The sequence below is a fragment of the Haliotis cracherodii genome, unplaced genomic scaffold (genome assembly GCF_022045235.1).
Source record: "Haliotis cracherodii isolate W230 unplaced genomic scaffold, xgHalCrac1.p SCAF_18, whole genome shotgun sequence".
Classification (NCBI taxonomy): Eukaryota; Metazoa; Mollusca; class Gastropoda; order Lepetellida; family Haliotidae; genus Haliotis; species Haliotis cracherodii.
Genome location: NW_027266273.1, coordinates 1066331 through 1090939, shown reverse-complemented (window position 1 = coordinate 1090939; position 24609 = coordinate 1066331). Strand labels below are relative to the sequence as shown.

The window sequence follows — 24609 nt, the reverse complement described above, 5'->3', positions numbered from 1 at the left end:
CCAATTGCGTTGATCAGTGTTCATAATGCTAATCAGTGGATTGTATGGTACAAACTGTTGTCATATTGCTAGAATGTTGCTGAGTGCAGTCTTAAACAACAAACCAACACTATGACTTGTAATGTATCATATTTATCTTGTTACAGGAGTTGTAAATTAATGTTTTCTATCATGGGCCTCGTATGGGGACTGGTGAAGTGTTGGTGATGAAAGATATAAAAAAAATTGTCAGACCTAACGAAAGTTCTCTCCAAATGTACAGTGGGTCCTCTTCCTGAGACGAGAGTTAACTGACTTTAAAAGTCCAGTTTCCACCCTTGCCGAACTAGGCTGGAATTACTGGGCTCGATCGTAGCGCCACCACTGGCTTTTACCAGTTATGTCCCTTCTAAGCCTCTCCTATGGACCAATCAGATTCCAACTCTCGTATCACTTGCGTTTGCTTCACACAAAATGGTGGCACCCAGTCAGGACAATCTGATCGATAATCAAGAAATATATTGTGATTAAAAACATGAAAAGATTTGGAATAATATCTGTTGACAACGAGTTGGCGGTGCACATGCTTTGCAAATACTGCAGTCGATCAAATTCTGCACAGTTTACAAACCGGATTTCAATTTTGGTGCGAGATTTTGATTGGACTATGCATAGACTAGTTAATCCAGCCAAAATGTAACTCCATAATACCAGCCTAGTTCGGCAAGGGTGGAAACTGGACTTTTATAGTCAGTTAACTCCTTTGACTCGGAAAGATCATAGTGGGTATGTACAGTGGTACCTTGCTACAACGCCACCAATGGGGTCCTAATAATTGGTGGGCGTTATAGACGATGAGCTGTTTAACCGAGGCCGAGTTGTTGGAGCGCGCTCGGCCAATCTCACGATCTTCGCCTTGTCTCGCACATTGCAATGATACAAGTTGTTTACCGTTTATAGTGTAAAAATATATATCCATTATGTTTTTGCCGTTTGTTATTATTTACAAGCCTTAACTGTCACATTCAATGTGAATGTAGTCTACTTACATGAAAATAGCGATCGATAATGGCAGTAACAGACGGTATGAGTGAAGAGCCAATCACAATTCATTACACAAGTACAAAGTGTTTCAGTGGCATTGATTGGTCATGTTGCTTAAAATACAGAAAACGAGAGTTTAGACCAGCACTATGCACATTCATACACATTCAAGCCAGATTAATTGGTTTGATACGGTTACTTGATCCGAATCAAAAGCAATGACCGCCGTGTTGTGACAGCAATTACATGTGAGTTGACAGTTTAGCCTCAAATTGGATTGCCCACTAATTAAGAATATAAACTTCGCTTGTGGTTCTCTTTTATTGCATGCATCCGCTTCTAAGATCAAAGGATGTATAGTGTGAAAAGTTAACTAGTAGAACAATCGTATTTCCGGGACTTGCTGCGGATGTTTTCAAACAGATTATTAGAACTCCATTCAGCGGTTGCTTGTGCAATGAGAAGCATTATGTGCAAATGAACAACAATACAATCATGTCTGTGTAAAACGCTCCGTATTAAAAGTGTACATAAATTTTGGGAGCCATGCCTTACCGCTCGTAGTAACCGAGATAGCGCTTCATCGAAGAGCACAATAGCGAGGGATCACTGTATCTTATCTTAATTGTCCCACTACATACTATATGTAATAAAAAAGAGAGAAGATTCTTAGGGATGTAAATCTTTTTGCAATTTACTGATGTGTCATGATAGGTAGTGTATTGATGCAAAATGATACATCTGTACACTTGAGACAAGCTATTTGCTGACAGGACATGTAAGACATCCGAAGCCATAAGTTTAAAGGGCTCATGGTTTACTGATACAGTAAACTACGTTTATAACGAACACGCTTATAATGAACTGTCGGATATAACAAACTGTTTCTTGGTGCCGTCCATTTTCTGTATAGATGTTCATATGCTCACCACGAACAAGGTTTTGAATAATTAAAATTTGTGGTCCCTTTGAGTTTGTTATAACCATAGTTTACTGTATATATTTTGGGTCTCCTCTTACCCATCATGGGGGGATCAGGAGGCCCAGTTGCCTAAGGCACCTCAATTCGCTGTGCAGAGTTGCGTCACTTGGCCACACCGGAAAGCTATGATTGTGAGTTCTCATCCTGGTTTGCCCCGATTATGTTTCCAGGTTTGTCAGCACCATACCAGTGCTTGTGGGTTTCACTGAAGTGGTAAAAGTCCAAGACCTGCATCACTTCAGGCTTTCCTCCCATATTAAGCTGATATAACTGGAATACTGTTAAAACCCAACTCACTCACTCACTTTTACCCATCTTGCCATTTGATGATGAAATATAGCTCCTTCACATGCACAGAGTTCTCATATGCTGCATTGTATATTGAATCTTACTATTTAGATCAAGTAGGCAGAGGTAGCTAAGTTGTTTAAGGCACTGCAATCTGCTTTGATTGCAATTCCATAATCTTGGGTTTGAATCCTTGATTTGTATTTTGTGTTTGTCTACAACCCGCACCACTCCAGGTTTTCCTCCCACATTAAACAGTCATGCTGTGATATAACTGAAATATTATCAAATTCCAAAATTTTCATTTTTATATTCTTCTCTTTTCATTACTGTTTAGTTACAGAGTAAGAACCATTAACCTTAGTGTACACTTATTACCACAGTGACATTCAGCCCTAGCTGTCATTCCTGTGAATTTGACCTACTTATTACCCACAGCTTGTTAACATTTGTTGAGATATTGGATAATGGAGGCATGTAGCCAGACTCCATCAAAGTTGTGGAGCCACAGCTCTCTGTCAAGGCCATCTGTCATCCATGTGCAACATTGTATCAAACAGACAGCCTTCTTGGCAGGACAAAAACTTGAAACTACTTGTGTTTCCAGTAAACTAATGAATCCATCTTATGACCCTGACATTTGGTCACACCTGTAAATATCATTGACACTTGTATTTATGGCATTTTACCCATGTACATTTTTTAATGGCATGTTACCTGAAACAGGTATTTTTTGTATGCCTGTGTCTGGATATCTTGACAAACGAACAAACCAGTGAGTGATGATTTTACTCATTTGAATGAAAACAGATTTTGTTTGGGCAACATTGGTTGAAAGTTAGCTCATGACAACATCATTGCTGATGCTGAAGATCTACCAGCTAACAAACAGGTTTAACTGGAACATGTAGATTGAGGGGGATTATGCAACAGGCTTTAGCACATTTCTGTAAAGCTGTGGCATAACAATTGGATTGATGGCGTTTTACTAAGGGGAGTATTCCCAGCAGAGTTATGAAGCATCCCATGAGGGCGCTCAGCTGACAGTACAATGCACTGGGCATACAGATGTCAGATATGTAGCTTTACTAGGGCTTGATCAGGGACGTGCAACAATTGTGTTGAGGCTACAACAAATCAATTATCAGGACAAATGTTCCGTTATCAGGGGAGCTGGTTTGATACCAACAGAATGAGAATACTTAAACAAAGGTTCTAACATGTCTAATGTATACAACTTTCTAAAAAATCAGTTAGGGTGAAGTTTGTGGACTTAGTTACAGGCCTACCAAAGAAAACAGTGATGATGTATCCAAAATTATAGAAATGTGTATGTTATTTGTCAGATTGGCTCATCAGAAGACCAGTAGCTGAAATATACAGCTGAACAACAAGTCCATAGCCTGATTTGAGTAAAATGTCTTTCGGTGTAGTAAACTTTATTAATAATATTTAACACTAAGACCTACTGACAATGATGTCAAGAGACATGTTCAGGCTTGTAGACACAACTGTTTTTGGCACAGAGTGTATGAGAGTTCACACACTAAAACTATTCGCTGTGCCAGTTATGAGAAACTTTAGTCCTCAGAAAAGTGATTACATGCATTCCTTTCAACATATCTGTCCTTTTGGACACATTTTATTTTTTTTATTGGTAGGTCTGTGTTTGTTGGATTATCAGTGATATGTCAAGGAAACAAATAATATATAGGAATGCTTGGGAGTTCTTTTCTCCAGTCGCTTGTCATTTTCTACCCTGCTTGTTCTCAGCTGTCTAAGTCACCCACTTTTCCAATGAGATGTGTTTTACAACACCCATGGTTCAGATTTTATGCTGCTAAACAGGCCGGTTGTCATATGGTACAGGCTAATTTTGTATGAAAACATATATCCAGATCACACACATACAACATTGGATATTGAGAAATCTGATAGGGTAGGAATAACTTTTTACCTCGGTCAAAATGGCCAATGAAATTTTTATCATTGTTTTTCAATGATCAAGTCCTATTTAAAATAAAAAATCCCTGACACTGAAATCATGGTACTAAATCCAGTACACAGGTAATGAGAGTGCATGGATAATGGTGTACAGGTTAACACGCTTAATGCACAGCATACATGGTATGATTCACAAAATATATTTGTTTTTTTTAAAATGAAAATCATGGTGAAAGGGGAAGAGAAAAACATTCAAACTTACAACTGCTTTTTATGTAACCTTGGTGAAGGGAAATTTACTGATTTTGTGATGGATTAAAAGTACTCTTCATGTTGGCTCTCTAGTTTCAAAGGGCACACATAAATGTCATTAGCAGAGTTGCTCAAAACAGAAAGTTCATTTCCATCCCTGTGTTGAAATGAAATGTTATTTTTATTTTACCTTTTTGCCCATGAATTGTGATAAGTATTTCACAAGCACGTCAAAGCAGTTAATTCATAGTCAGTTGTTGGCACATGTTGCTAAGGGTGTTGAGTGAGTGAGTGAGTGAGTGAATGAGTATTCCAGCAATATCACGGCAGGTGACACCAGAAATGGGCTTCATACATTGTACCCATGTCGGGAATCGAACCCCGGTCTTCGGCGTGACAAGCGAATGCTTTAACCACCAGGCTACCCGGACCTCCCCTGTTGCTAAGCGAACGACATCAAATGAGTTACTTTTTCATAATGAATGGTTAAACAAGAAAGTGTTTGCATTCAACAAATCTGAAATTACAAGAAATTGGACAGTATCTAACTTAATTCTTTATTCTCTGTGCCTTGTCTGACAGCAGAATGCAAGGGTGTCCTCTACATTCTTACATTTATAAATTGCAAATTTAAATTTTAAGTCAGAAATGCATTTTTTAATTAATAGAATATTATGTTATAGGGTGGCAATTTTATGACTTACTTGTACCATGTATCACTTGTTAGTTATGGTAGCTCCCTTTTGCAAATCAACACCCAACATGCTCAATCCATATTATTATTTTTTTATCAAAATAGATTCATTGTATGGCTCCCATTTTCAGTGCTTTGTTAGTTGGAGTTGCCTCCCTTGGCTTGACCAAGTCAGCCCTGAGCTAAGATAATCAATATTTGTGAGCCCAGAAACACAGTGGAAATGCCGATGATGTTGGGTTTGTGCTGACCTGCATGTACAAGCTGCCTCAGTGTAGGCAGGTCAGGGAAGACTGGATAAGGGAGGATATATACACTGATACTCTAGCAGGAAATTAATTACGAGATCTTCATCCCTAAGACCCTCTTTGAATACTGTGGCTTGGAATCTAAGGGTAAAGATATTATGGAATATTTAGGTGAAGAAATTATTTGATTCCATGTTAAATATATATCAGCTCTGACTGTACTCAACTTGAAAGAAATTGTAATATTTTGAGTGCTAGCTCAAACAAAAGTTAAACATGTTAAATGGAAAAGATTTCACTTAACATATTGCAAAAATAGATAGATGATGGAATATGAGATTAGGCCAAAGGAAGACAAATGTTCTCATGCAAGAATATGTGCAACAAAAGCTGCAGACAAGAATATGTGCAACAAAAGCTACAGACAAACATGTACAACAAAAGCTACAGACAAACATGTACAACAAAAACTGCAGACAAACACATGTACAACAAAAGCTACAGACAAACACGTACAACAAAGGCTGCAGACAAGAATATGTACATCAAAGGCTGCAGACAAACATGTACATCAAAAGCTGCAAACACATGTGCAACAAAGGCTGCAGACAAGAATATGTACAACAAAGGCTGCAGACAAACACATGTACAACAAAAGCTGCAGACAAGAATATGTACAACAAAGGCTGCAGACAAGAATATGTACATCAAAGGCTGCAGACAAACACATGTACAACAAAGACTGCAGACAAGAATATGTACAACAAAGGCTGCAGACAAGAATATGGACAACAAAGGCTGCAGACAAACACATGTACAACAAAGGATGCAGACAAACACATGTACAACAAAGGCTGCAGACAAACACATGTACAACAAAGGCTGCAGACAAGAATATGTACAACAAAGGATGCAGACAATCACATGTACAACAAAGGCTGCAGACAAGAATATGTACAACAAATGCTGCAGACAAGAATATGTACAACAAATGCTGCAGACAAGAATATGTACATCAAAGGCTTCAGATAAACACATGTACAACAAAAGCTGCAGACAAGAATATGTACAACAAATGCTGCAGACAAGAATATGTACAACAAATGCTGCAGACAAGAATATGTACATCAAAGGCTTCAGATAAACACATGTACAACAAAGGCTGCAGACAATCACATGTACACCAAAAGCTGCAGACAATCATGTACAACAAATGCTGCAGATAAGCATATGTACAACAAAGGCTTCAGACAAACACATGTACAACAAAGGATGCATACAAGCACATGTACAACAAAGGCTGCAGACAATCATATGTACAACAAAAGCTGCAGACAAGAATATGTACAACAAAAGCTGCAGACAAACACATGTACAACAAAAGCTGCAGACAAACACACGTACAACAAAGGCTGCAGACAATCATGTACAACAAAAGCTGCAGACAAGCACATGTACAACAATGGCTGCAGACAAGAATATGTACAACAAATAGTGGTGTAACGATACATCGAACTATCGATTGATAGCGATTGATTGTCTCACGATAGTACACTATCGATTGCAACTTGAAATAATCGATACTATTGGCGATAGTTTGTCTAACTATCGATAGTTTCGATAGTTAATTTGTTTGGTACATTTACTTTCAGAATCTTAAAAAACATAGAAACAACTCCTATGGTTATCTAACCTCTGTCGTGCTTTCCTTTGGATTGCACTACTTTGTCTGCTTGATTTAGAATTACGTCAGTTTTTGTCAACTTTGTTTCCTAATTGATATGTTGAATCGCATTTAGTCATTCAGTGAATGTCAATGTGACAAGAGTTTGACAGTTTGTATAGTCAAATACTAGTCATTCAATCACATTCATTCACATAGGTGCTAAAACACTGCAGTAACCTAAGACTTTACCAGTTACATGAAGTGAAATTTTGTATTAACATGTTTTTGAGAGGTCAATTTGAACTTCTTTTCTTCTCATTTCTTGTTTTCTTTACAGATAGTATCAGAAAGTTATAATTATTTTGATGGTGTCAGTCAAAATGCTGAAATATATGCTGCTAAAGCCTGCTATAATTGCAAGTGAAAACTATCGTAATAGTATCGCAATAGTAGGGCCACTATCGCAATAGTATGGCAATAGTTGTTTTAACTATCGCAAAAGTATCGCAATAGTCAAAAATGCCTCAATAGTCACCCCATAACAACAAAGGCTGCAGACAAGAATATGTACAACAAAGGCTGCAGACAAACACATGTACAACAAAAGCTCCAACCCACAGCTACAATCAAAGCTGCCAAAAACCACATGTACAGTATGCAAATCCATCTGACAGCTGAATACTATTTCCACAGAGATAACATCCAAGTCACACATAAGGCATTTAATTACATCCAGACAACCACTTAAGAAATATTTCCTGATATTGTTGCATATCATGGTGCTCACCATTACTTGTCACGATGTATCAGTGTATGTGATTGCACACTTGTTGGGAGAAGTGGAAGCTTCGTGGTTGAAGTGTTGGTTCATTATGCAGTACACCCAGGTTCAACTCCCCACATGGGTACAATTTGTAAATTTACCTCAACTCCCACCCCATCTAAAAGCAATGTAAAACCCTATTCACCTTCTCTGTTGAGGATAGTACTTCAGTGAAGGCTTTCTTTAATTTAGTAATGTTTAAGATGTTTAGTATTGATGGTTGTACCAACAAACAACAGGAAACTCGCCACAATCTCTGTCAACTGCTTCATGTTTGTTCTCTGCAACTTCAGTAAGCCCTGCTCTTGCCAGTAATGAGTATGCACTTGCTTCTCAATCATGGTAAAACGATACATGACATTGGGTTCTGTCTCATGCATATGTATGTGGACATGATGGAGCATTACATGGCAATCCTTAGCAATGAGATGCTGTGATCAACATGCAGATGTGGAGATGGATGATGAGGGTTGTAATGCCAGATGTGCCAAGACGTCCTACTGCATGGATAATTGCTTTAACATGAGCCAACTTTGTGGTAAAATCTAGAAGTGTGTGTAAAAGTTGTACAGTATTGACAAGACAAATAAGCCTTAACTGTGTTGTGTGGAGTACTTTCAAAGTCTTTTTGTTTATATCTTCAAAAAGGTTACTTTAATAGTTGTTTTGGCACAAAATGTTGAAAGGAACAAAATGTTGATTTGATCTGATTTTAAGTCATGACTTTTCCTTATTTATCCCCCTGTTTTGAAAAATGGCGGAATATGGCGATCACCATGTCCATCTGTCCTAAACTGTTGAATATTTCTTGAGGAAACTTGCTATACAGATCAGCCTAGTGGTGATCTAGTGCCTTTTGATGATTTGGGATATTGAAAAATGCTGAGCAGCATTATTTTTTTCTTCAGTTGACTAAATGTATCCAATGGCAATGACCCAAAAGTTGGGTAGAGTACCGGTAGCCAAACTCCATTTCCGAATTGCATCAGATCAGGGAAGATATATCCTGATGACTCTTGTTTAAATGTCTTCTCTGAATCCCCAAGACCAGTGAAACTACAATTTTGTGTGAAGGATCCTACCATAGATCTTTCTGGGATGCATATAAGCTTTTAACCTTGTCAGCAACCATGGCAACTGCCATGACACATCAATGTATTACCAAACATTGAGATGCTTTCCCATACCCGGTACTTGTATTCATGTACAAAATATGTTGTGCCAAGCCTACCAAACTCAATTTACCATCATGAAATATGTTTCATACACCACAAAATGTGTTGTGTTGCACTTAACTGGATGTGAAATTGGCACACTTCTAAAGGTACCAATCCAATTTTGGGAACTCATTTGCAACGCAGAAATGTTCCTGTATCACAACTCATACCTGTCTCCAAACCCTGCAGTGTCCTCCGTAGTATGTGTTAACTGTGCAGAAACCTATAGAGGGCTTCATTCAATATTGGGGGGCGGTTGGGTATCCCAGTAGTTAAAACGTTTGCTTGTGACACCGAAGACCAGGGTTCGATTCCCGACATGGGTACAATGTATGAAGCCCATTTCTGGTGTCCCCTGCCGTGATAATGCTGGAATATTGCTAAAAGCGGCGTAAAACCATACTCACTCACTCATTCATTCAAAATTGGGAACTGGAGGGAACTGATAAGTCAGTTAAGCTCCATGCAGTAGATCCCTCTATCTTTTGTTCCTCTCTCTACAGCATTAGGTCTGGACTTTTCTCTTAGTATGTTAATAGTATGACCAAGCTAAGAGTTACTTAGTATCAAAAACAAGAAAAATGCTTTGTGTGTTTCCATTGGATCTAGAGTTATTAAAAAACAAAACAACTTTGCATGTATTGTCAAATTGCAATAGTCTAGAATAGTTAGGCTGTCCCACCAACCCAAGAAAGCATAGAAGTTTAAAAAGATCACCTACACAGAAATAAGTAGAGAAGGTACTGAGAAAAAGTTGAACTTCAAGACTGTAGGTATACTTGATGTAAACTGTTTGTAAACTTAAAGTTCATGTTAAAGGATATTTGTTTGATTTGTTTGGTCTTTTCTTTATGTAACACATTTACTGGAAAGTCTCTGTTATATTTTGTAAATAATTATGATTGGGAATGAGTCATAATTTGGGAGAATTGCGGCAAAATATTCAATATATATGTGATCTAGTGATTAGGAAGGCCACACTCCATTGGCTGATGGCTAAAGATTTATTTTTTAAATGGAACATGGTAATGCATAGTTGACATGCCAAAGGCGTCATTCTGGTTTACAACTATAAATGGTCATTTATAATTTTTCCAGTTGCTAAGAACAAAAAGAAATACTTTTGTTCATTTAAATCAGTCAGATTTGGATGTTTACTCAGCTCAGTATCATTTACGAGTTAACTTATTTCAAGAATGTTGCTATTGAATGTTGAGTTTGTTTTGACAGTCCATTTGCTCAGCTTTGTTCATGAATTGTGTTCACACAGTATTTGTGTTGTATGTACATAACAGGTGTATTGTTTGTAAAAATGACCCTAAAGGAATTTTGATTGATTTGTCATCACCCAAAATATGTTTTCATTGATGAAATCTCAGCCCAAGTCAATGGCTTATTGTGATGGAAACATGCATACAATATTTATCAGCCCAAAACTACATCTTATCACTTCAGGTGAGGTGAGGTGATGTGGGGTTTAAAGCTGCGTCCAAGATTATAACACCTATATAGCGATGTGCATGCACGTGTGTGCGTGCGTGCGTGCGTGTGTGTGGTGAACTAACAGGAGATAACAAACATGGTCAATGAAAATATTAATTTTATGATAAAACATGACTCGACATGATGATTTTCAATTTCAATATTTGTAATTCGTGTTTCACCAATCATATATTTTTATGCAGATATAAAGATTGTCGAGTGTAAATGTCTCGTGAAAAAACAAAACAATAAAAACCAGAAATAGCAATCAGAGGTACACATAGTTGTCAAAAATCTACCGTAATTTAGTTAAAAAATAACTTACATAATAAATCAAAGGAATTTTAATGCAATGACCGGAAGAAAATATGACTGAAACTATTTTTGCACTGGGAATAGTATTCTAATATCTTGTTATTTTCATTGCTGCTTTTTTTATATTTGTTTGAAATAATCAAAAGGGTAGAACTATTTTATGTTACCAGATATTTTTTACTTGTACAGTTTAATGATAATCTGATCATGGTTCTTGGTGAGTTGGTCTGATTTGATAATCAGTTTGTACATGATTTCTCCGAAATTAATGTCAACAATATTGAATGAAGTTGTGAATAAAATTAATGCATTTGACGAACAATAAGAGTCCAAATGTACAATGAATACTTTTTAGCACAAGATAGTGTAATAACAGGACTAGTGTGATGTACCTCAGGATTTGTTGACATGCTAATTATATTTTTATTTTGAGACTGGGGGTAGGGTGGGGGTGAACAAGACATCAAACTCATTGCCTGTATGCATGTTGTGTATACTGTGTACTTCACTCAACATTGCTCTAATTATTTTAGAAAAAGTATGCATTATATGCAAGAAGATATTGTAATATCACTTTTATGTTTAATGTATTAAACAGTAAATGTCACTTGATAAGTAGAGAGTCAATAAAAATCACACAATCAAGTTTTTATCTCCTTCAATTTATTATTCCGAATATTTTGACAGAAACTGGAAAAGGGGATTTTGGCTCACTCAGTGTTTGGACCAGTGGCCCATACTTTTTGAAAATGGCCCATGAAAATAGTTTTCAGTTAGTTGGCCCATAAGAGCATATTTCCTTCCCAATCACTGGTGATCTATATGATTCCAATAAGTGACTCAATGGCTGACAAGATGCACAATGATGGATGCACATCATGAAACCTCCATCTATCATGTCGTGTAATATTTCCAAGATTTTTCATGAATAATTTGGAGGACAATACTAAACCCCTAAGCACCCACTTGCAAGAAAATTCCATGGTCAAAAATGTATATTTCCCTGTGAAGTTGCTTAGATGTTTTGCTTCTGCCAACATGGTATTGTATACAATGTTATAATTATGATGGCACTAATACAGGTGCAGACTACAACATTATCACTTAATCACAGGAACATGAGTCAAGGGGAATATTTAGTTACTACATAGTAGGATCACTTTTGTTGAAATCAGTCTTGTTGTATGCTTTTCAGTAGAATTTTCAAAAGATGATTCTGTTGTCCATACACTGGATACAGATGGGATGTATATTACTATACCAGATATTGGTGAGAGGTAAAAGGTGAGACTTTATGCAAGCTCTATACGACAGAAATTGCCCTGGTAAATGTCCCAGTGGCAGGCAGTACCCATGCAGCATCTTTGCATTTGAGCTGCATCCCCATGTGCAGGTGGTGTGGAAACACAGACATGTGCACAGCAAAAAGCGCCTATGTATACAATGGTAGTAATGTGATAAAGTGTTGGTGCCTGGAAGGCAGATCTTGGTGTGCTCATTTATCCCGTCCCACAATGAAATGTTCAGTGCTGTCTGAAAACAAATTCCTTGATGTAGGTTTTAGGACATTCCTGCAATTATAAGCCCAGCTTCATGGTTGTTTTGCCCGGTCCAACACAAGACGCAAGTTGAAAGCGCTGATATATGGGCAAATTGCAGTGACTTTTTTCAGTGATGAATAAAACATTTTAGCATGGTTAGCAGTCAGTGCTGGTGTCTTTGACCAAAAATATTCTTTTAGAAATATCCAGAATTGTTTTCACAATATCGTTTGACGCAGACCAATTTAAATATATTTATACAGATATGTGCATTCTTACTTCTGTTTGAATCTTTCCTGGGATCATTGTATCTATTGGTAGTTTAGTTTCATATCAATAAATGCATACATGGTTTTCTTCATATGAACATTTATCTTAGGTTGTCACAAGAAACTTGATGAAGAGTTTTTATATGGTGTGGCAATGCTGACAATGCCCAATGACACTTGCAGTTGTGCCGCAATTAGCTGTGCTGAGTTGCTTCCCTTGGGCATGCAGGAAACCTATGATTAAATGGTTCAAATCCTGGTTTGCCCTGATTATGTTTCTAGGTTGTCAACTGTAACAATACATGTGCTTGTAGGTTTCACCAAAGTGGTAAATGTCTGAGACCTACATCACTTCGGGCTTTCCTCCCACTTTAAGTTGTCACTTCGGAATACTGTTCAAAGCGGTGTTAAAAACCCAACCCATTCACTCTAAGCTAAAGGTTTCATGAGTAAACAGTCTTGAATTAAATTGTTTAAGTTTTCACTGTGTCATCCATCCATCCATCCATCCATCCATCCACTTTCACGTTATATGCTGTGAAAGCATTTTGCATCAGAATCAATCATTCAATCGCTACATTTCTGAAGGTTATGCACTTCATGATGTTTTTTACATGTTGTACACCTGAAAAAATAAAAAAAATGTCCTTGGATGAAGTATGTGAGGTTCCTAATGTTATCTTTTGAAGTAAATGGGCTATCTTATGTATTCACCACATCTGCAATTATAGGATTATTTGACAATGATTCCACAAACAAAAAGTCAAGTGTAGTTGGTGACTGACACACATGCTTGGTGCAAACTACCAGACATCTCAAAGTTTTCAGTGAGAAACACAAAGTCTAACATGAAATCATATTGTCTATTGGATGCTTTCTTACGTGATTTCTGCAATTGTTTCTGGTATGTGCTTGAACCAGATGTCACAAGAAACTACTATATATATCCATGTGATATGAATGTCTATTTGACAAGGCATATGATTGACAACAATTTCTTTATTAAACATACACGTTTCAGTGGCTACTTATTGCCCTTTCATCAGGTGAATGACAGGGTGGGAGAAAATGCAGAGTTTTACGTGATGTAGATATGAGCGTCTTCATGCACTAGTGTGTAGCATCAATGTAGAAAAATATATATAGTGCATCCAGAGGAGCGCACAATTAAGTTCATTGTACTAAATTCTTTACAAGAAACATAAAGGTCCAGTATTTAAAGTAATTATCAAATCTGACAGTACAGTACATTTCACCATTTCATTACTGTACAGGATCCTCATATTTCCAGTAAGGACCCTTGAAGTTAGTAATTGGGGTCACCTGGACCTTCAGTTTTGTCGGTCAAGGTAAAATGCTGAAACAACATATATGTGTATATGAACAAATGGACATACAAATGAAGCCAGTTGTAAGATAATATAAGTGAAACCAATTGTGACAAAACTTGGTACACAATTCCGATGGAGTAAAAAGCGTGACACTTGTTATAGGAGAGTGGGTCCAAGGTAATGTGATTATACCCGGATTATGAAAGTGTTTTTTTCAATAGATTATATGAGTAGTTCAAGGAGTTATGGGAAGTTTATACGGTGAATTAAAATAAATTCTACCATGACATTGAAAAAGGCTTAATTCTGATTGGTTTAAAAGGAGTTTCAGGGGCACCTTCCGATCAGCTGATGTAACTGGTTACGATCTCAAATGAGTTTGAAAATTGGTTTTGTACATTTATATTTAACAGTTATGGCCTTTGCTCCATGCTTTTCAACTTAGTACATTCTGTGTGCAATGGGGACAATTCTTTTCAGAAACTACTGTAGTCTATTGAATGAAAGTTTGCATGCTTATGTAAGAGATACTTGTTAAGACAGAGTTCGAAAATTGATCCTGTAACTTATTCTTTTTCAGAGTTACGACCCTTGATCCATGGTATTTGTGCAATGAGGACACGTTTTCTCAGAAACTAGCTTATCTAAGAGATACTTATCAAGACTGAGTTATTTTTTCTAGAGAAGGGTCCTTTTGTGTGTATAAATTTCAATTTCAATGATTTTTTTCTGATGACATAAAGCAGCCCAAGTGCCTATCTCTTATTATGGCTTTATAGGACTCTTTTTTTAGTTTTTATTCACTACCATTTGAACAAACAAAATTCTAATGTGCCCCATGACGGGGATAGTGATAACGCTGTTTTCTTGTTTAAAACTATTTCTACAACCTGTCACACCTACAATGGGAGATGGCATATTTGATTTTCAAGAATTGACTTGAATGAATCGAAACAGTATACAACAGGTTGCGATAAAATTATAACACATATTTTTGGATTCAGTTTGCAGGGTTATATGTCAATTTCGTGTTGAAAAACTATTTGTTTTGAACCCTTATTTCAACTAGTCAAGACATGATGTATTTAAAATGTCGAACTTTAGTAATATTTGTTATATTTTACTATCTGTGACCCCTTTTGGGAATGTTCTAAGATAGCAGCCATTTGTACCCTGTGTAGAGTTACACATTACAAGAAAGCACCATTGTCAAAGCGGTCTTGTTGTCATGGTAGAATGGAGATAAACTTACTGTGTTTTGAAATTTGATGTAGTCCCACTGTTGATTCGATACCTCTTATTTATATGTTTGAAACCTCTTGCTAAAGTGCTCGATTCCAAATAAAAATACATCTGCATTTAAGAAAATAAGTACTTTAAGAATTCCAATTTCTTTCCCAAGTTGGTTGCCAAGGACACTTAGGAATCCAAGATAAGATCCTTGTTTCTATCACAGATAGTTCATCATTTGGCATGATTGGCAATGAATATTTGCAATGGACACACAATCATGTAGTTCCCTTCATGGCATACAGATGTTCATGAAATACAAATCCATGTTACATCTCAATTTGTGGTTTCAAACCAACCTCCGTCTTTCATTTTGTCTTTGATTATGAAATTTCAATATTCCTTTCATGGTAGTAAACCAATATGAAAAGTCCATTAAACATTAAAAGCTTTGTAGGTATACCTGATTTGTCAAGTTCAGTTGTAACTAACCTTTCCACTTGTCAGGACTGAATAGCAGTTAAAATGTGTGGGAATGCTCTGCTGTTGTTGAAATTGTGTGGGTGGCCATAGCTGTCCATATTCGGTATAATCGTAGTGGCTTCACTGTTTCTCTGGACAGCCGATAACAACAGGTGGGCAGCTTCAGGAACAGAGACTACTAAAACTCGAAAAGCTTAAAATTCTGGTTCATTTGTAAGTTGGTCTCAGGTGCTGAATGGTCCTCTAAGAGAAGATGTCACTGTTGTCAATCAGTTGGATATTTTGTGATTATACAAAATGAAACTACAGAGCATTTATATAATGCTTCCATATGGTTTCACTGAGATTGAATGAGAATTATGTATGGAATAATGTGAAATGAGGAATTCAAAGAACTGGATTCACAAAAGTCAATGGCCAACGACAGTGAACCTGTCTGTAGCAAACACTTTGGCATTCTGTCAACAGCCTTTTTGTTTTAAATGTAGACTATTATCAACTGAGCTTACGACACAGAAATATATTTCACTAGATCGTGATTTGGAACCTCTGTCTTAAGTGACGGACTGTTGAACTACAAGTCATTGACTCAGTGAGGAAGCTGTATGTTGTCAGAAACATCTTGGCAGTGGAAAAATGTATGTATGACAACCTGGAACATTGTGATACTACAAGGCTGAAATCATATGGATCAGTTGTTTTTTTCCTTGTAGATGTTGCTTGATATCTTCGTCTTTGTGACATACTACTAATGTGGGTCTGCGCTTGATGACGAACAGAGAAATACATCCAACTGATATGATCTCTCCAGGAAAGTTTTTTTAGTCTCTAACCTTGTCGGTGACAATGGGAAACACTTTCCCTACTGCTGGTCTCCAAATAGACTGGTACATGATGAAACAACAATTGTCAAAGGAGACCAAATAACCAATAAAGTTCAGTGACCGGGAGTGTCATGTTATCTCAAGGCAAGAGGTTTTTAATGTCCATGGCTTTCCTATTTGTGCTAAGATCCTGCACATGCTGGGACTCTGCTATACAACAGGTAGGATTATAATGTTGATGTGTTGGGGTGACTTGCAACCAAGATAGTAAAAAAACAGTTATTATGGTAATACATTGGAGTGAACATAGTTGTGGTATTAGACTGATTGAGAAGGGGCATGGAAGGCTGCAATTCGCTGTTCTGAGTTGCTTCCCTTAGGCATGCCAGAAACTGATGATCTTGGGTTCAAATCTCAGAATCTCTCTAGGTTTGTCAGCATCATACCTGTGTTTGTGGGTTTTTCTTCCACATTAAGCTGACATACGGTATTGTTACTTCAATAGTGTTCAAATGTTAAACCCAACTCATTCACTCATTCATTCACTGATTGAGTATATTTCAGACTTCTTTCAGCAATATTCTAACCACCCATGTTTGGTACTCTAAGAATAGGTTTCAAACAATGCACCTTTTATACCCTGTTCACATGCACAACATTAACGAACGTAAGTAATTTTACACATGTGTTACTATACACAATGCGTCTGAGGTGTGTAAATAAAGTATGTAAATTGTGTAAGGCACACATATTCGTCAGTCTGTTCACGACTTTCAACACAAAACAGGTTGTTTTCAAATCAAAATTGAATAGGAAGAGAGTTACTTCACAGAAAATTTACGCATGAAACAACATGTGTTTGATTTCATTTGTACACTAAGTTTTGACTCCTTGAAACCAAAAGAAAAAACATCATCCAATCAACTTTGTATATATGCATAAAAGTTGGCAACTTTTGACAATTTGTTTGGTGTTGGCAAAAGAACAGATATAATTTAGATCATGCTCTTACCTTGACATAAATGTTCACAATGCAACATATGCACACAGTGCAAATTTACATTTGCATTTGCACCTGCAGCAGACATGATGCAAATTTCCTCCAGGTGTAAATAAACACACGTGAGCAAATGCATTCACATGACTAGTATACTCACTTATGTATTTCTACACACGTATGCACATATACACACATATGTATAGAGGCCCATGTGAACAGGGTATTAGTTTAATAGTTTGGGAATCCAATCTAGAGCATCAATGTGACATGAATGCTTTAAATATCCAATTTTTTTAGGCCCTTGTGCTTTGTGAGTCAACATGCAGAAAACCATGTTTTTCGAACATTTCTTTGTATTCAATCTGCAATTTTATATGTGTGAACAAAACTGTCCTGGGAGCCCTGATATTTCTGCTTGTTATTGTGATTCTTCCCTCTATTAAATTCTGATGTTGGTAACTGGGATGGTTATTTTAAAATCATGAAGTAAATTTGTGTCAAATTAAATATATTTAAATAAGATGATATATGTGAATTAGTTAAGTAAATTATGCTTCAAGTCAGTAGCCTCAGTGAGGCAGTCACCTGCTCTCATGCATTCTAGAGAATCATTGTCATGGTTTAGAATATTTCAGGAAACAATATTCTATTTTCATGATGATATGAGAGAAATAACAATAAAATTCAATGAATCCCCCTATTTTTACATCTGTTGACGAGATCATCTTAAATGTTGAGCTGAAGATCATGACATCACAGGTTGCTGTTTCCATGACGTCACAAGATGGCTGGAGCATTCTATCGTGTATATAGACAGTGACATCATGAATAAATTGTTCCACTTAACTTTACCAGAAGTATTTATAGAATCCTCTGAGAATTCCTCAAGATTCTGCAAGTTCCAGCATAGTGTGCAACACTAACTTCATCAATTGTTTCTTGTCTTTTGAACCAAAAATGCTATTTTATCTGTCAGTGTCCCCTTTCATGCCACCTTAGACTGTTCCAGTTGAATACTCGACTGGAGTTCAATATGGTGGAAGAGGGTTGGCAGGGGTGATATTGATTTTGTAGATGTAATTTCCCCATGTTCCTAGTTCTCAGGGTGACCGGGATTCTACGAGAAGTCTATTGATTATTATGGGATGCCGGTAGGCTCTTATCATTATTAATGCAATGAACAGAACACACAAGCTTGTTGCTGGCATCATCACCTTATAGTATTGATGTAAAACGACCATGGAGAGAGGAATGTTGTAGTGTAGCTTGTTATCACCTTCAACTCAACAATTACGGCCCAACTTTTGCCAGAGAAGTCGCGGAGATCTAAACAGAAGGACAATGGCTTGTCTGGCAAAGGGTCGGACATAATGCATGATACCCAACCTAGGAGGATGGGACGACTGAGAAAAATCCTGTCTGGCCTAAGCGACATTGATTCTCTTGTGGTAGTATACACTTCTCCATTTCTCTAGTCCTTCCAGTGAAAAATAAATATCCTTGTTTGGTTTGCATCCGATTCTGAGATGCTTTCAACCAGGCTTTTCATTTGTTTATGTATGTCTGTGTTGTTAAGAATCTACTGTTTCCATGATGTCTTGTCCATAGTATACAGGAATATGATGAACAATGGTAACATTTTATCATATTTATCATGGTAATAGAGAATTATGATTATTATTACTGATACATGATGTGTGTATTGCTGTACCATATCTATTGAGATGGTTATGAGGACAAAAGGAAAATAATGTATTATTTACATTGCGGCCATTTTAACAAGGATGTGTTTGTGTGTTTGTCGGGGGAGGTTGTTTGGTAGTGAAGTTCCATAACATGCACGATGATCTCTTAAAAACATTCAAAACTCTTTAATGATCAGTTACGTTTCCTTATTCAGCATTAAGATTTAGAAAGCCACACAAAGTTGGGGTTTTTTTCATGCAAGATGTATGCAACTCGATCATATCTTATTTACATCATGAATAGTTTGCTATGAATTTATTTATTAAAATGAACCCAAATAAAATCAAGGCAAATCCGGATGTGATAAGTACTTTCTGTCTTTTAAGCCTTTTTGTGTTCTGTTTATTCAGCGGTACTTTTTGTCTGCATCTTACTAAGAGAATATACACTGCATCCTTTAATACATAGAAGTTGTCATGCTTGTTTGTTTTTGAATGGTAAATATCCTGGAGAAGCTAAATACATAGTGTTCATTCCTAATACAATTTATTTACTAACTCGAAACATGCAAGTGTGATAACCTCTTTATTATATTATGTCATTCTCAAATTATGTTGTCAAAAAATCTATTCTTGTCTCTGAAAAGTGTCAATATGTTTCCAACTAAAACCTAGTAGACAGTAGCCTAACTACACATAGGCAAATCAGTCTGCCTGCTAGAGTAATTACCCGTTATCAAAGTGAAGCTATTTTTGTATGTGAGATGTCATGTTTGTTTATCTGGCTTGTCATGTAAAACAAGGTTTATATTACATACTTCTGCCAAATCAAAAAGGTTTAAATTGGGTAAAATAACCCAAGAGAGATCTACAAGCACACGTATGGAAACTGATCCCACAAGTGTCCTCGCTCAATTGTTTAGCAATTTCATTCTTCAAAAATGCCCGAACTTGTAATATTCCTCAGCTATGTCCCTGTAAGGCATTTATTATCGATGACCCGTGAAGATACGGGGTAGAATAGGTCTTCAGCAACCCATGCTTGCTGTAAAAGGCGACTATGCTTGTCGTAAGAGGCGACTGACGGGATCGGGTGGACAGACTCGCTGACTTTGTTGATGCATGTCATCGTATCCCAATTGCGTGGATCAATGTTCATGATGTCAATCACTGGATTGTCTGGTCCAGACTCGATTATTTACAGACCGCCGTCGACCTGTGAAGATTCCGGGATAGAATAGGTCTTCAGCAACCCATGCTTGCCGTAAACTATGCTTGTCGTAAAAGGCGACTAACGGGATCGGGTGGTCAGGCTCGCTGACTTGGTTGATACATGTCATTGATCCTAATTGCGTAGATCGATGCTCATAATATCAATCACTGGATTGTCTGGTCCAGACTCGATTATTTACAGACCGCCGTCATATATCTGGAATATTGCTGAATTCGGCGTTAAACAACAAACCAACAACTACAGACTGCTGTCATATAGCTGGAATATTGCTGAATGCGGCGTTAAACAACAAACAAACAAAACAAACTTATTATCGGTATCACAGTCTTTTTTTTTTTTAATTATCTATCACAGTAATTTTCCCGACTTCAGTGGTTAATTCTGACCCAATTGCACCAATAGACAAGGGCACCACCATGCTTGTCTGGAAACTCTGGAAGTAGTACCTACCTGACATTTCATGTCTTTTATTTATCCATATATGACCCCAATGGATACTGTTGCGAAGGACACACACACTTACATGCTCGTCACTATATAAGTGCAATAATCTTGGACACGTCGTTAAACCCCATTTCACCACACCTCACCTGTTGCGAAAACTTACCCATTACATGATAATCACTTATAGATGTTGTCATCATATGCCATGACAAAGAATATTGGCATTGTTTACCAGTCATTAGAGTTGATGTGCATCAATTCCCCTGACTATAAACCTCACCTAAAAACATTAATTACTTTGGCTCCACAGCTGTGTCTATGTGCATCAGTTCCCCCACACCTGGGTCTGGGCCTGCTATGAGCTGCAGTGTCTGTACACCTGGGTCTGAAAGCATCAAATCCTCCACAGCTCGCTCTGGCAATTCCTCTACAACTTGGTCTACATGCATCAATTCTTTTGAATAAACACCTGGTCGAGATACAGGAAGTCTTTTGACAAGACTCTACTTGTATAAATGTTGGAATGGATTTTCATGGAATGGTTTTCATGCCCTAATTCATATGATTATACCTTATCATTGCCACCCAGGTGAATATGGTCCATTATTCCCCTCACACCTACCCCAAGAATATGTCTATTAGGAACCCTCAATTGTCACATATAAATGTATCTGTTTTGACTGATTTAGTGGTGTGGCAAGCATGTGTTGTCATGACGGCAAGGATTTGAATCATTCAGAAGTATCTTCTTAGGAGCATTGTCATTATTGATTGAATAAAGCCTATGTCACGAATGTATTTCACACATTGTATCATACCTTTATGTTTTCGATTAATGTTAAAAAATGTAGACATTATTTTAGCTCAACACTTTATCCTACCTTTTAAGTACTTGGGGAAATATATAATGACACATGGAGGAGTTCCTTCCCTTCATTATTACTTCTGTAGGTTCCTGTGGTAAAGTTTGGTAAATCAACTACTTTCTGAAACCCATTGTTTGTTGTAAGTGGTTGAAGGTTACCTTTAGTCTCATCCCAAAGGTAGTTTGAAGAGAGTGGTGGATCATGTATACCTGGCTTTTAAGGATACTAGGAGTCAGACACATGATGCACTAGGTTTCCAGACTTCACAGGTCAAGTTGCATTTTCAATTTCTTCATTGTGATCTTACATGTACATATTATAAATAAGTTTTATCGCTAGGTAGGTTTGGTTTGGCTGGTTTGTTGTTTGAACTGTCACTCAGCAATATTCCTGCTTCATGACGGCAGTCTGTAAATAATCAAGTCTGGAGCAGACAATCCAATGATTGATATCATAAGCTTCGATCCAGGCAATTGGGATACTATAGCATGTATCAACCAAGACAGCGAGCCTGACCACTTAGTCTGTTAGCCACCTCTTATGACAAGCATAGTCACCTTTTACAACAAGCATGGGTTGCTGAAGGCCTATTCTATTCCAGAACTTTACGAGTATACTCGGTAAGCTTGGTAGGAGGATATTTTCTTTCTAAACAAGAAGTATGTTGTTACTGCATTATACATTAACATCTAAAAAGAAGGCTGTTTCACAAAGCCTTTCATAGACTTCAGTCCAATTGTATCTGACTTTACCCTTCTTCAGTGTTCTGCCAAGAGATTGAACTAGTGGGACAGGGACCCTCTCATCCTAAATACATGTGGTCATTTTCAGAACTTGTGGCACCACACTCTGAGAGATCATATAAACCCCCATACTATGCAGGTTATTGATGCAGAATTGCTGTCTACAAGTAACGTCAGACACAGAATTTTCACAGGGCATCTTTCTCAGATATTATATATTGCAGCAACAACGTCTGATGTCATATGTATTTAGCCTGAATAGTTTGTGATTTCTGCCATTAGCATGTCTCTTCGTTGAGGTAATAATTATGAAATTAGAATGTTGATTTGTCATTGAATTAGATTTCGCATTAGTTATACAAAGCTGACATGTCATAGTATTAGTTATGCTGCAACCATGTGTTGTCATGAAATCAGGTTTGTTTAAAATTTCTACCTTTCTCAGTTTTTCTGCCTCCTCAGTCTGACACCATGGTCACTCTCAGGTGGGCCATGCGACACAATCTGTATATTTCTAACATAACTTGCGGCGTAAAACCATACACATTTATTACGAGGACAGGATGTCAACCGTTCTGAAGCCTTGTTTGCAAACAATAGCCGATAAACCACAAGCATATTCGGTCCCTGCACAGTTCATTCCATGAGAGAATTGTTCTGCTACAGTGACCATACAGTGAGGGTAGGCTTATCACATGACAGGATTTTTCCCTTGTTTGTAAACAAACACTCTTATTCTGAAACAAGAACTGACAGACCTTATGCAAGTCTTTTGGTGCACTTTGCATATTGTTTTGCATAATTATATAGACATACTACTACAATTGTGACAGTGAGGTGCATGACAGTATGGCTTTTGCATCAAAGTGATGGTTTTGCTAGCTTTCTGTATGATTTCGATGTCAGCATGTGGAGGGTAAAAACACAAATCAAATTAATTTTTCACATTTTAGGATATTTTTTTAATGAAAGTTATGTTTATCTAAATGTGTAGACTCAGTTAAAATGAAAAATATGAGAAACACATGAACAGACTTTGCAAGATTTGATGATGTGGCAGGGGAACTTGGCTGGACGCAAGGAACTCTGGGTATGAGAGTAATTGGCTTCATGCGACCAAGGCATATTTATATTGTAATCTAGGTTTTGATAAACACTGGCTTCTAATATAATTAAGCTGGCAATTAGTATTTTGTAATTCATCCATTAGGGTAAGTGAGTGAGTCTGGTTTTACGCCGCTTTTAGCAATATTCCAGCAATATCACGGGGGTGGACACCAGAAATGGGCTTCACACATTGTACCCATGTCGGGAATCGAACCCGGGTCTTCGGCGTGACGAGCGAACGCTTTAACCACTTGGCTACCCGACCGCCCCTCATCCATTAGAGCTTTCTCTACAATTTGCCACTAATAGAAAACATGACTGAAGCCAGTTTACAGTGCTTGTGTTGTCTGCTTCCCTTGTGGAGCTCTATTGTTTTGAGAATTGAGTTGGGCATGTGACATCACACTTGGAAATTATTTCATGCCTGATTGAAAAACACACAGAATCGTTTACACAATGTCTCTTTAATGTTGACAAGGAGCGTATAACATAACCTCACTCACAATCACACACTCACACTCTAATGACATAAGTTATACATTTAGTATGCTTATGTATCAGTCTTGCATGAATTCTATTCATGGCATTGTCTTAAGACTGCGATATCCCACTGGCATATCACCCATAAAATTCCTGGATCGAAAATCTGACCTCTTATAACCCAATTAAAAGTAGATTTCTTGTTTGTCTTGACGACTCATTCATTAACGCCTAGACATCCACTGACACACTCCTGATGAAGATGAGCTGCACCAAGTAGGTGTGTAGAAGGTAATGTCACAGCTCTATCCCACAACCAGTTGCTATATCGTGATATTACTGAATACTGTTCAAAGAGCCATTAAACCAAACTCACTCACCCATATCTTGATGCTATTTCTTACTCAGCACCAAGCAACTTTCTCAAGACAAATGAAA

At 37.3% G+C, this 24609-nt stretch overlaps 1 protein-coding gene across 4 annotated transcripts in view; it reads left to right on the top strand.

The window, feature by feature from the left end:
• LOC139465645 (voltage-dependent L-type calcium channel subunit beta-1-like) overlaps positions 1–24609 on the top strand; it is a 67910-nt gene that overhangs the window by 3599 nt on the left and 39702 nt on the right. Inside the window, exon 1 of one of the 4 annotated variants that reach the window (XM_071247373.1) lies at positions 18798–19060. The exons of the other annotated variants lie outside the window; for them this stretch is intronic. Coding sequence (XP_071103474.1) covers positions 18983–19060 — 78 coding nt within the window. The 5' untranslated portion in view covers positions 18798–18982. Of the gene's footprint in view, positions 1–18797; positions 19061–24609 lie in introns of those variants that run through there. 4 annotated transcript variants of the gene reach the window in all.